Raw genomic sequence first — 14,348 nt, forward strand, 5'->3', positions numbered from 1 at the left:
GATTTCTACCTTGCGGTCCGTAGCATCCTCACTTTCAGACATGATGGCACCACGTATGTGACCTCTCTCACCAATTAAGTATTAATTAGGCGAGAGACCACCCTGCAGCACCGCACCGCAAGGGCTTTAGCAGAAAGAACAGGGACAGTAATAAAGCTGACAGTTTAGAGAAGAAAAGATTACAGGCAGCAGCGCTAGCACAGTCACATACAATGCAGAAAAATAACAATTCCTGCACTAACAGCGCTGATCACTCAACTACACAGACACAGGGCCTGGTAGGACACAGCGCTGCATACACAGACCTGACCACAGCGGAGGAGAGGTATGCGGGGGGACCCAGACCACGATGCTTCCGTCCAGCGCTTCCAGCAGCGTTCACCATGCGTTCTGGAGAAGATGGCCGCCGAGGAGCAGAGAGGAGGCTGGCCTGGGGGAGGAGCGCTGCCACAGGACCAGTCGGCAGCATGCAGAGAGGGCTGTGTGCAGCGGGGGAGGCGCCGGCTGTGAGACAGGGAAGGCGCGCTCCCCTGGCATGCATTTAACCCCTGGCACGCCGCAGCGCTACCGCTCTGCTGCGGTCCGCTGTCCCAGGGGGTAGTGGAAGTGCAGGTTGGTCGCCTGGCTCCACGCTGCAGCCAGTCCCCAGGGAGCCCCCTGCCTGGGGACTTAGGACCATGTGATCAGCGGGGACCCACCGCGGGACCCCGCTGCTTACCTCTGTCCCCCTTGAATCCGGCCATGGTCCGGAGCATCTGGGGTCACCGCTAGCTGTGACCCCAGACGCCCACCAGCATCCCCGGATCAGTACCGGCGTTCTGGTACCGGCGGGGTGTAGGGAAGACAGCATGGACGTCAGGACTGACTGTCCATGCTGTTCATCCAGTTGTGCAGCCACAGCTGCATGAAGAATAAGCTTCAGGGGCTCTTCTAGCCCCCACTCCAACAGGTGCACCCGACTCCGGCCGGGCACCAAACTAAACTGAGGTGCCTTGGCCCGGGGGCGGGGTATAGGAGGGGGACCTAGTGCATCCTGGGAGGCTGAAAGCTTAACTCTTTGGTGCCCTGCGACTGACGTCACACCTATACCCCAAGGTATCCTGTGGATACCCTATGGACCCTGAAGTAGAAAATAAGTATTAATTGTAGATTTGTTATTTCATTTATATTTGAATTGTGAGCAAAACAACAGAAAGCGAATCAGTACTGATTTACCGTACATGTTTTCTATAAGGGGACTCTCACACCATACTAACAAATAAGATTTTTGGATCATTGATGACAAGGAGTTAAATATAACCAGTGGACTAATTTAAGGAAAATAGATTACTTACAGAGCAGTTATGGCCAACATAACGGAATCGGTATGAATTACTGCTGGACCCCTGGCCGGCGGTTCAAATCCCAACAGCGGCTGGGCGACAGAGGAGGAAATCCCGATCGTCCCTAGGTAAGTATAAACTAACCTATTTTTCCCCCTAACCCTCCTTTTGGGTGCCTAACTCTAACCTCCCCCCCCCTATGCCAAAACCTAAGCCCCCCTGCCCCGCCGCCTAAACCTAAGTCCCCCGGGGGGGGTGCCTAACACTAACCTCCACCCGAGGGTGCCTAACCCTAACCTCCCAGGGGGGTGCTTAACCCCAAGTGTCCCCCGGGAGCCCTAAACCTAACCCACCCTCCCCCTGCGGCGCCCGGCATCCGTTCTTTCGGGATGCCGGGCGCTGGTCTCCCAGCATCGGTAAAATGGCAAGCGTCTAGATTTAGATGCCTGTTATTCGTCCCTCGTCGGGATTAAATTGTCTGGAAGCCGGCGGTCGGCATTCCGTCCGCCGGCTTCCTAAACGTATACCAACATAACATACAACCCTTTCTATTATTACAATAACTTATGGTGCATACACACGATCAGATTTTTTCTTCAGATATGGACGATAACGATTTAAAAATCGTTCAGTCGTTCATATCTGATGGAAAATCGTTCATATCTGACATGCCTGAACGATGGACGATCAACGATGCGCGTTCCCGTTTGTCAGATAACGATATCTGACATCTGATGGGTTTGCAGTCAGACTTGGACGATTCCATTCATTTTAATGCAGTCAAAAATCGTTCAATCGTTCAAATCGTTCAAAACTTTGGTAAAATCGTTCAAATCGTTCAATCGTTCAGTCGTTCATCTGACAAATCTGACAAGTCTGACAAATCTGACCGTGTGTATGCTCCATAATGGTCTTTTGTATCATTTTATTACAGAAATGCTTTGTAGGGCTAATACTTTGTATCTCACCTGTAAGCTGAAGGTGTCCAGCACACAAGCCTCACCCCAGACGTGTGTGTTTGGTGGATGGAGAGCCTGCTGGATGTGAGAGTCTTTCCCCACTCGCCAGCACAAATTGCTGACATTGAGTAGAGCTCTCTGGTGGAGATTCTGTGTGCGCAGGTGTTTAAACTCTGCGTGAGGAACAGGAAATAAACTTTCAGAACTTAGACAATATATTGCATCTGAAGGACTGATAAATGAAGGAAAGAAATAGATAAAGCTTAATCTCTATATAACATTAACAAAACGTTACTTACTGTACCTCAAAATAGATTAAAAAAAAAATAATCTGATTTTTGTACTTCTGTTAAATTGTTTTATCGCAGTACATTGGGGGACACTTGAACAATGTGGGATAAAGGTGCGTGCAGGAGTTTGGTCACTTTCAGAAAAAACAGAATGAAGTCTGAGCTCCTACTCCTCTATATCCCTTGGCCAGAAGCCACCACTCATTTGAAGGCCATAGCCCAAAAACAGGAGAAATATAAATATAAATCAGAAAAAGAAAAATAAACATTAATGTCCCTCAACAGTAGACAACTAAACTTAAGAGCAATGAGTGTACCATCCACTGTCACCCAGAGGACTACAAAGGAAAGATTGAGACAATGCGGTCGCACAGCTGCAACCAACTCAGCATACAGCACAGATCTGCAAAGCTCTCTGTGCATGTAATGGGGGTGTATTTACTAACAGCGTATGTTCAGCTCCATCATACAGGATCCACTGGCAAAGAAAAAAGATGTCCCATATTGGCGCAGAAAAAAAAAAAAAAGAAGTCTCTTAGAGATTCAGAACACTTGTATTCAAGAAATGCAGTTAAGTCTTAAAACTTTTAAATCATGAAGAAAATCACTTTTCAATGGTGATGAGCTTTAACCTTTTTCCCTTTTTGTGCACTTCAAATATTAGTCCTTTGATTCACTCCCCATAAGCAAGTATCTAATAGGAATACTTGCCAAGTAACACTGATGCTCAGGCAGACACAGGAAATCACAGCGTCTGACTTGCTGAGAACACTTGAAGTCCAAATACTAAAGGTGCATACACACACGATTCTTTGAACGATTAACGATATCGTTTATCGTTCAATCGTTGAACAAATCATTCACTTTCTGAGTTAAAACGATGAACGATTGCGCGTTCACGTTTGTAGTTCAGTCAGACTGACCAACTCAACGATTTTCAGTAAGGGAATATGCAAAAATCGTTTGTAGTTCAAAAAAATCGTTGATTACATTTAGTAAATGATAAAAATCGTTTACTAAAATCGTTCATTTACTAAATCGTTGTGTGTGTGTATGCAGCTTTAGAGTCCAAACCCAGGAAGTAACAAAAGGATCCAGACACCTGGAAGTGACTAGACACAGTAATTCTCGGGTGGAAGTCCCAAGGTGCGCATCCACTACCAGACTATGGAAAGACAGTACGATTACGACATCGTAATCATACAGTCGTTCCTGATCCCCTGTAGTGCCTACACTGAACGATATGTCGTTCAGTGTAGGCACCCTCTCTTATCCCTGAACATGGTCAATCTGTCGTTACCGGCAGATTGACCTGCATGTCCAGGCGATGATTGATGTTGGAAACGACCAGTGGGAGTGAGCATCGCTGGTCGTTTCAGTCATTATAGTGCACGATTTTTTTTTATTTTTTTTTTATTGGAGTTTTCACAAAACCAACACTCAATACTAACAGTAACAATAATAATTGCATATTTCAATAAAAAACATATACATCATCGTATCAAATAAGGGTATATTTACACCGTAATATGGTACAGAAATATTCAGTATTTTAAATAACCCTAACATGTCTTCAAATTTTAAACATCATCTCGACTTTATAAAAATGTTGTATATATTACAAACACATCCAATTGGTACCACCTCAGTCCTAAACACAAAATAATATATATTGCACGATTAATGAGCGATTACGACGTTGTAATCCTGCAATCGCTCATTAAAATTGTCTAATGGATACGCGGCTTAAGAGAGAGCTGGAGCCAGGATCTTATGTACATGGAAACTGCAACATAGTAACAGTCACAGGTTTGACTTTATCATCTGGGCAGATACTCGCTTATGCTGAGTGAATCAAAGGACTAATATTTGAAGTGCACAAAAAGAGAAAAAGTTTAAAAGTAATAAGACTTACCTACATTTCTTGAATACAAGTGTTATGAATCTCTAAGATAATTTTTTTGCGCCAATATGGGGCATGTTTGTTGGAGTAGGTCAGTGGTTCTCAAACTCGGTCCTCAGGACCCCACACAGGTCACGTTTTTCAGGTCACCCAGCAGGAACACAGTTGTATTCATTACTCACTGACATTTTATAAGTTCCACAGGTGGAGCTAATAATTTCACTTGTGATTCAGTGAGAAGGCCTGGAAAACATGCACTGTTTGCACTGAGGATCAAGTTTGAGAACCTGTGGAGTAGGTGAAGCCTCCATTTTGTCTTATAGGCAGCAAATTACAGTTGATGCACAGTGTGGTATTTTCTTGTTTTGTAGGATTTATTGTCAGACATTGGTGTAAAATTGTCCTAAGTGTAGCTAATATCTACCATCGGTGAGTGCAAATCACACAGCTTTGTTTATGAATCGTCATATTTTGTACACTATTGCAGTCATCAATCTTTTTGGTAAACACCATCACTGCAACGAGTGTGAATACACAGTTTGGAACATTCCTTTGGAGTTTATGCACACCAATACACTGAGGTACCACCTGCATTCATCGGTGTCAAGATTGCCAAAGCAAATTTAACATGAAATGCAAGCAAAGATTAAAGAAAATATCCTTAATCACTGTTTAATCCTGAACATCACCTCAACAAGGTCTGTACGCGCCAAAACATTTTCCACATGGTGCTAAGAATGAAAGTGAAATAAAGACTACAGGGTAAAAAAAAAAAACAAGGCTGCAACCCCAACACAAGGTGTCCAGATCTTAGGCCACTTGAAATGAATTGGTGGTTTCCTTGCTAAGGAATATACATGGGAAGGACATCAAACTTAATTCAGCTATTTCTTAAAGTGCCTGAGCTCCAAAACACACAACTAAACCACATAGTTCCAGTGTCTTTCAATGAATGTTAAAGAAATACTAAATCCCTTTCAAAGAATCAAGAAAGCAACAGATTTGTGTTAGGGATCATTTTTAGTGTCTCATTTTTATTTTATTAGAAATTTGACAAATACAATTAATAGCGGTTATAATCAAATATGAACATCAGGTAATTAGCATAAAAAAAGTATCAAAAAATAAAAACACACATCAATAACCAAGAATAAAAAAAAAAAATTAGTAGAAGAAGTGGGGAGAGGGTGAGAACAATGTCTCATTTTAGGGACCACAACCACTCCCAAAATATCCCTGGTGATTAGCAACATGACAATGTGTAGTATTAACCCCAATAACCACTGGAGTAACAATTAGCAAAAGGAAAAACAGACTCATAACTTACCGAGAGAAACCGATGAAAATCCTACAGCAAATGGCTGTGCTTCATCAAGCTGGACAGACACATTGACATTAGAGATGCTGGAGTTAAAAACTATTGGGGCTAAAATCACAGGAAGAGGTCTACAAAGAAACAAATTCCATTAGTTAGAGACAATGCCCTGGCAACCTAAAGTAAATGTCAATATTTAAAACAAATGAGGAACACACATTCACACTGAGGTTCAGCACAATCCACAGAAAGAAGAGGACTTGTTTGGAGAAGAAATTAGCAATCTTCTGCAATCCTTCCATCAGCTATGGAATTTTAATCTTTGTACTTCCAGGAGGATTGGCTGGGTAACACCTCAAACAAAAACAAAGCAAAACCATGATGGGGAAAAACTAAATAAAAAAATCCCGGAATAAACACCATCACTAAGCTAACAGCAATTACATTTTAAACAGGAAGATCAGTGTGCACTATTTTGCTTTTCAAAGTTTTGGAGAACCAAACAGTGCAGACACCATTAACTTCATAGTCAGCCCCTTCACTTGTTTGACTTGTATCGAATAAAACAGGAGACATATTGAGCCTCAGAAAACATATCCTATCCAGCAGCAGCATTTATATAGCTTTTTCCAGCAAAAACATCCTTACACTTTAAAATGAAGAGTCAAGAGCTAGAATAAGGGACCTGAATAAAGAGTCGAAAGAAGTTGACGCCAACACCATAAGAAAGGTACCATCACTGTTGCAGCCACTCAGGAACAATCAGAGTAGCAAGGGTGCCCTTTAGCCTGACCTTCAAAACACTGGTTAGAAGCACAAGAGTAGGAAATAAACAAAAGAGAATAACCAGGTGAATAACTCCAGCGTACACGGTAAAAGCATGCAGATACCATGAAGAGGCAGAGTAAAAGGGATTTTTGAAAGTTAGCCTTGAAGTTACATCTATGAACAGAAGCCCTTAGGGCAGTGGTTCCCCCAGGGTGCCCCGGAGAACAGTTTGGGAACCACTGCCTTAGGGACTCAAAAGATGATCAAACATCTCCAGGTATATGAACAGATCCTATGAATAAAATGATTAAGCGAAACGTGCGTCAGGGAGACACGCGGCACATGTTGCCATCGTGCACTATATGAATGCTTAGACTCTCTTTTATGTGAAATGTACAAACACATGAACTGAATACCTACTGTATGACCTAATGCTAACAATTGTGGCAACAGTATATATATATATGGCTATTGTCCAAGATATGGAAATTATGTGTCTGTCGTGGTTGATGTGAATGTATGAATCTGACTCAGACTGTACAATGTTACATCACAACGCTGTCTGACTGCTATGTGGGAGACACATGGGTACTGAAAGAACTGAGGTTACAATTTAATAGAATGATTCTCCGTTTTAAATACAATTAGCAACAGTTGACATAATATGAAATAAATATCCAGAGCCCTCTATAAACAAGGTGCTGATACTCTGATAATAATAGTATTCAATCTTAAGGCAAACATCCACTTAAAGACATGAAAATGACTGCACGATTACGACATTGTAATAGTGCAGTCGCTTGTCAGTCTGTGATGTGTCTAAACTGAACGAGCAGTCGTTTAGTGTAGGCACATCAATCATCTGCAAACATGCTGAACCTGACGTTACCGTCAGGTTGTCCAGCATGTTTGCCCGATGATAGATGTCTAAACGACCAGTGGGAGCGCCCATCGCTGGTCGTTTTAGACATTTTTGCAAACGATTTATGAACGATAACTATATTGTTATCGTTCAACTTAATAGTCTAGTGGATGGCCATCTTTAGAGTTGGATAAGAAACAGCGGATCTCATGGCATGTAACATGACCGTGATATACCACTTTTGATTGATAATCGTTTAATAAGTCAGACTAAACCTAACAAATGTGGTGATATATAACCGTGGATTACGGGTGCACCTATGGAAATGTGATTGTGATATTCCAGGAATATAATTAATCTTGTATATTCACCCCAACTTTTGGAACTCAAAATAGCAATGACAAATAACATTATAAACAATTGAGCATTATGGTCACAGAACTCGCTGCTTTCTGAGATTGACTGAATCCTGATAGAGGTACCTCTATAGGAAAATATTATATAATAAAGCAGTCTGGTGTATTGACCTTATAAGGCAATTTGTGTCATGTGAAACTCATATTGGATAATGAAGAGCTAATATACATTGTTACTAGTCTTGAAAGCATCATATTTATTTTACTTTCACTGTTTGTGTCATATTTTTTTTTTTTTTTTTATATTTTTCACCGGCATTATTTTAATTTATTATTAAAGGTTAAATTTTAGTAAATTGGTAGATCCAAGGTTCACTGGAATAATGTAGAATATTATCACTTTGAGGATCATGAGTGCCCCATATAGGAATACTTTGTCCTTTTTCTTTCTTGTATAATTATTATATTCCTGGATGCACCTTCCTACGATGACAATCATAATTGTTGAAAATATTACAAATACAGTTTAAAAAATATAATACAGTAGGGAAGAACCACTGAGATTTTGAATTTGTGTGGGTGCGGTGTTTGTTTATATTAACAACTCTGCAAGGATTAGGGTCAGATGACTGCAAAAACTGGCCTCCCAATTCTCTACTCACTGATGTACTGTAGATGGCCAAGATTAGGAAATTGGATTTGCTTGACATTGCTAGAACTCTGTAGATACTGCCTTGATGGTTTAGATGTGCGACCATACTGAAATTGTCTCAATGGACCAATAAAGCCTGAATAGTCAGGGAATAGGGTAAGCCTTGAATGTATAGGAGTCAAATATAGCCAGACTGCTCACCACTTATCCAATTTATGGTCCAATTGCAAGGCCTTAAACTAAAAGTGGCAAAATGTAAGTATTGGGTGTATCCCAATTATCTATGGATGGCATGAAGTCACTAGGTTGCATGAATTGTAAGACCAAACAGATAGACACCATTTTGAATATTGCCTGCCAGTTAAATAGACTAAGAGGCTGTTTGTAAAAACAAAATAAAAAGGTTCAAATTAAATGCAGGTAAAATAGTGTATTTATAGCACCAGCAGGGACGTCAACAGGGTTTTTAGGGAGAAAACTTGTAATGGGCCCCGACTGTGAAAAGGGCCAGACTCTGATGATCTTGTCTGACACTTCAGTGTTTTTCAATTCACTCAACACTGGATGATTAATTGTAACATTAGTTTGTCTCCAATCCTGATACCATGGTGGCTCAGTTATTTGCAAAGGTCTCAATGCATTTGTGGCCTCCAGAAAAATGGCTGCCACTTGTACAACTCAATCAGTAATGAAGACACACTGTAAGGTGGAAGTTCACATTTACCTACAATGATGTGATCATGACTTTATTTAGCAAATGGAGAATCAATAAGTCTGAAGTCCTACATATATACCACAAGTGGGTACTTTACTAAAAGTTACTGTATATTATTACATACTGGATGCAATGCTGTCTGCTTTGTAGGTGTGACTGTCTGTGGCATAAAAGGAGGTTGGGAGAAAAAAAAAAAAAAAAAGTGTTGTTAGGGGGTCCACAATTTCTGATGGCAGCCGTGATGATACCTGCAACCATAGGGCCATCCACATTTGAATTAAAATGTAGTAGCCCCCCTAGTTGCTATTGCTTGGTGATTACTATACAACATAACAAAGCGCTATGGAAAACATATGTTTTCCTTAAATGAGCGAGGAGGCACTATTTGCCAAATCACTCCCATAATTGCACCTGAAAACATCTAAGCAACCTTCTTTCAAATGATGTTGCCCATTGGCAGCAATTTTCACAAGACAATTTATTTCTGCTCTAATGAAAAACAATCCCACTTTTTTGCCATTTTGGTAACAACATTTCTGAAGTGTTAGAGCAAAAAGACTAACAGTAGTTTTGGAAAATGCAATGTCTTCTGAAAAATAACACAATGTATAATATGAGTGGGTACAGCATAAAAAAATATGCAAAAATGCAATATTGATTTTGGAATATAACAAGCGAAAAGGTTGAAATACAGCAATGAAGGGGTTAAACAATCACTGTGATGGTTAAACTTTCTTGCTGAGAGTGAAATCCATCACAGAAACAAACAAGAATATTTAAAACATGAGTTTCTCTGCAAAGTATAAGTTAATCATACATCTTTTATAGATATTTTATTAGAGAAAAGAATTAGGACTGGGCTGGTCCTATAAATTCTATATATTTCACTTTTCATACAGTGGAAACAGGAGAAATGCTCAGAAGAGACCACGTGATGTAATATGTGGATTACATCACAAAGGCTCTGACAGTAGGGATCTGTGATGCTATAAGATTCTAAGGAGACACAATGTCTCCTGTCTCTGGTGACAAAGGTGCAGACTCCTCAGCGCCATTAGTCTGTGTTAGTAGGTAACATTACTACTACACCAGATACCTGAGAGTATTCTACAGAGTTTTCTTTCCTAATTTCACCTATAGAAATTGGATCTTTATTTTAATCCGTTTGATCATCTATAACCATCTTCCTCACTGATCTCCCTCCAATTCATCTAATTCTTTAAAGTCATCACCGTTGGATTCACGCCACTCAGCTTCTGCTCATCATCTATCATCACTTCTCTGCTCAATGAGGTTTGTAGTAGATGGGGTATGAAGGGAAGGACGGGACGGGTCTTAGTTATAGACTGAGAAAAGCATGGGAGGCTAGAGCGAGGTCATTGTGCCCTGGACAAATTATTAATGGGGCACAATATATAACTAAAAGCAATTAATGCTGTCTAGAATATTTAGTAGTATAATGTATAAGATGTTATATGATGGTGACCAAACTCAGGAGGGTTGCAAGGTGTGACACAGTCTACCAGAGAATTCATAATTATTCTATGCAGTGTAGCAACATTAATAATGTCCATCTTCTTTAGGTTTAGTAGAATAATGTATGCCACTGTACATAACATCTGTATGGTGACCATGACGACCTACTTAACCAGACGATCTCTGCTGCCAAGTATAGACCGTCCAGTCTCTGCCACAGGTGACAGCTTAGTGGCGAGAATCAGGCAGAGAGAGGAATTGATGCGGATTCTAAGTGTAGTGTACTAAGATGAAGACACAAACACAGAGAGGGAGAGAGGCTGCGGATCTAGTATCTCTCTCTGAAAACACAACTGTGGAGGAGGGACATATGCAAAATGAGACAACAGAGGAACATTGCCTGGGGAAGTGGACAGTCAGTATAGGAAATGCTTTACAATTGAATTGGAACAGATGAGAATTACTCTCTGACCATTTAATTCACCTTTTCTTTAATATATTAAATTGCACATTCAATAAATGTTATATAATTTTTTTATATTTCTACTTACACTGTTTTATTGGTTATTGTGGCTTATCACTACTTGAATAACCTGTAGAAGATTATGCCTTGTCCTATATATACACATATAAATATTTTTTTTCCCATTTTGAGAAACAATCTCTTTAAAGAAGGGTCAATATGAGTAGTCCCCAACAGGGACCATTTTATTAAGGCTAGGATCCGAATCCTTTTTCACCACCGACAAACACCTGACTCAAATATATATACCAATATGGAACTACACTGCAAGACTAAATTCTAGATTTATCCATGTTTAAAGGCACAATAAGTTATTTTCTATCTGGTCTTACCTCTATATCTGAGTGCCCAAGGACTACACCTTCAGGAAACATAACATTTCCTTACGTTGCAGTTGAAACCATCGGCGGACAACGGTGTAAGACTGTCCAACCTGTGATTACTACGTGACATACAGTAGATGAGCTCAAATGCACAGATTGTCTTTTGCAAATTCATAAACAGTGCACACTATGTATTCCTTTATCTAATACTAAGCAGCTACTTGGAAAAAATTCTAAGGGGAAGATCTTTAAATATGTCCATTTTATGCCTATATCTCAACAATATTTTCAGGAGTTAGGTTGTGAGCTCCATTAATTCCAGACTGCAAATTCTTCCTTTATACACTTCCACTTTCTTGGTGCAAGTCCCGGACAATGGGCACATGTGCAGCGTAAGTTGTCCACCAGGCATAAGCTTCTCGCCCAATGACATAGGCGATATAGGCCACCCAGTACAGCAGTTCTGCATGGAAGCTGTGAAGAGCAGGGAAGCACTGCCCCCATGCATCATACTTACCAGTGAGTGAAATGTCTGTGGCAGTGAAAAGTGAGCCCCTACAGCAAGTGAGACACACCTGCCAGTGAGGAGGCAGTAGTAGCTTCCGTAAGGAGGGGAGAAACTCTGCCCAAAGTGTGTGAAGTGGAGAGCGAGAGCTTCTACACACCAATACCACTGCAGAGAAGGTCAGAAGTAGAATCCAGGCTTCCACAAATTAAGGTCAATGCGGAGCATCCTGTAAAGCAGTGGTGTCAAACTCGGGCCCTCAAGCTGCAGTTAAACTACACATCCCAGCATGCAGTGCCACAGTTTTGCTATTAGGGCATGCTAAAACTATGGCAGGGAATGCTGGGATATGTAGTCCCACAAAAGCTGAAGGACCCGAGTTTGACACCACTGCTGTAAAGTAATAAAAGGAGAAGTCACCCAGATTATAACATGGTGCCTTCTCTATACAATAATCAAGAAATTGTGTGTGTCTCTGTCTGTTTGTCCTTTATGCTTGGCCATAGTGTTGTACCTACCTCCACCGAATTTGGCATGGTGGTGTAGTTTGAACAAGATTAGGTTTTGGCTTTGTTTGAAGTTCGTCAGGGCCACGAAGGTCTACATGGTGTCGACCAATTAGGCCGTGGAGTCTCCAATTTTACATTTTGGTTGAACCAAGGGCCTGATTCAGACTTGGGCAGAGAAAGATATCTCTTTCAACTGTGTACCTGGACAAACCATGTTGCAATGCAAGGGGTGTAAATAAATACATTTTTTTTTTTACATGTGGGGTAAATACTGGCTGCTTTTGCATGTAGCACACATATACTGCACAGCTTTATTATTACTCTACAATTTAGATGTCAGTTTGGAAACACTCCTCCCAAATCTAAATCTCTCTGCACATTTTAAATCTGCCCCACCTGCAGTGCAGCATGGTTTCACCAAGATGATCAGTTGAGAGAGATATCTCATTCTAGCCTGAATCAGGCCCCAAGTTTACTCAGGATATCTTCCAATGCTAAAACTGCACTGACCTGAAGGCAATAGCAGGGGTCAGGCAACGCTCTAATGGAAGAGCAGAGAGTCGGAGGATCAACTGTCACACTGCACTGACTGTTACTAATTTCCTATGCGCCATGGTCTCCTTTGTTGGTCTGCAAAGTAGAAAATGAGGGCTGCAGATGTACTTCAAGGTCCATTCTTCAACCCAGGCAACACCAGATATCCCAGTTACAGATGTGTCAACATACATCTAGCCTCTTTGCGCATTAAACAGCCATTCTAGTTGCGCCATGCCGTGGCATGACTCTGTAGCATTGAGTCTTTTTGTGCAACTTTTTACCTTCAAATGCATCACAGCGGTGCAAATAGAACTCATGAGCAGCCTCTGCTGATTAAAATGATATGCATGCCTATGTTCTGTTTACAACTGTGGGTGTATCTGCATGCACATACACCCGCAGTTGCACACAGAACATAGGCATGCCGCATATCATTTTAATCAGCCGAAGCTGCTTTTGCGTTTTACTCGCACCACTGTGCGAATAAGACGCATTTGAAGGTAAAAAGTTGCACGTAAAGATGCACAGCACTACCGAGTCACATGGCATGCATGAGTTGTGTAGCGCAGGGAGGATAGATTTATATGGACACATTTGCAGCTGCGTAATATAATGAGTATGAACCCCAAAGAGAAAAGAGAATCCCCTGTTATGTGAACCAGTACTGGAAGGGAAGGCCATATAGCTCCGAGGGAATCCAGCTGAGAACTCTGCATTAAATGCTGTGACATTATTTAAGATTGTGCATGAGAAGAAAGAGAAATTGCAAATTAATTTCTAATTGCAAACATGACAAATGTTGTGCAGGTAGGGAAGGAGACTGTGTAATCGGTTGCATTTATCTACTGAAAGTACTGTGCAGGAGGAAGTGGGAGAAGTTGTGCTTGTAACAATAACGATTTGAGAAGGACAAGATTGGAGTTGAAATAGTGTTATGCATCCATTATACTTATTGTGCTGAAAGTGCAAAATAAAGTTATTCTGTTTGTTCAACAAGAAATGGTCTGGTGTCCTACATTATTTATCATGCATTGCACCTGTGTGACCACTCCACTACCTTGTGCTAAGCATCTAAATATTCAGGGGCCCTTCTGGTTGTAGATGTGGGACTCATGCCATAGCTGGAGCAGAAAAAAGTTACTGTGCCCAAACAACATCTAGTATCCCAAGTAAGTGGATCACAAAACCATTAGGGTTCACAGTTTTAAAAATCGAAACAGCATAATGTGTTGCGCTTTTCAATTGGGAAAAGAACAGTAATAAAACAAAAAACTGGGTAATAAGAGACAAAGAGCTAAGAGGGCCTAGGGCCCCAAGGGGTTATTAAATCCAA

The 14,348-nt window shown here is 41.0% G+C and overlaps 1 protein-coding gene across 1 annotated transcript in view; it reads right to left on the reverse strand.

Moving 5' to 3' along the window:
• Window positions 1-14,348, reverse strand: part of LOC148481307 (bridge-like lipid transfer protein family member 2) — a gene marked incomplete at its 3' end in the record, with an annotated part of 95,101 nt that overhangs the window by 33,498 nt on the left and 47,255 nt on the right. Inside the window, exons 12-13 of the mRNA XM_088453666.1 lie at window positions 5,802-5,920; window positions 2,291-2,454 (exon numbers count right to left, since the gene is read on the reverse strand). Coding sequence (XP_088309792.1) covers window positions 2,291-2,454; window positions 5,802-5,920 — 283 coding nt within the window. The remainder of the gene's footprint in view (window positions 1-2,290; window positions 2,455-5,801; window positions 5,921-14,348) is intronic.

The sequence above is a fragment of the Taudactylus pleione genome, unplaced genomic scaffold, assembly GCF_031769625.1.
Source record: "Taudactylus pleione unplaced genomic scaffold, aTauple2 ptg000585l, whole genome shotgun sequence".
NCBI classification, from domain to species: Eukaryota; Metazoa; Chordata; class Amphibia; order Anura; family Myobatrachidae; genus Taudactylus; species Taudactylus pleione.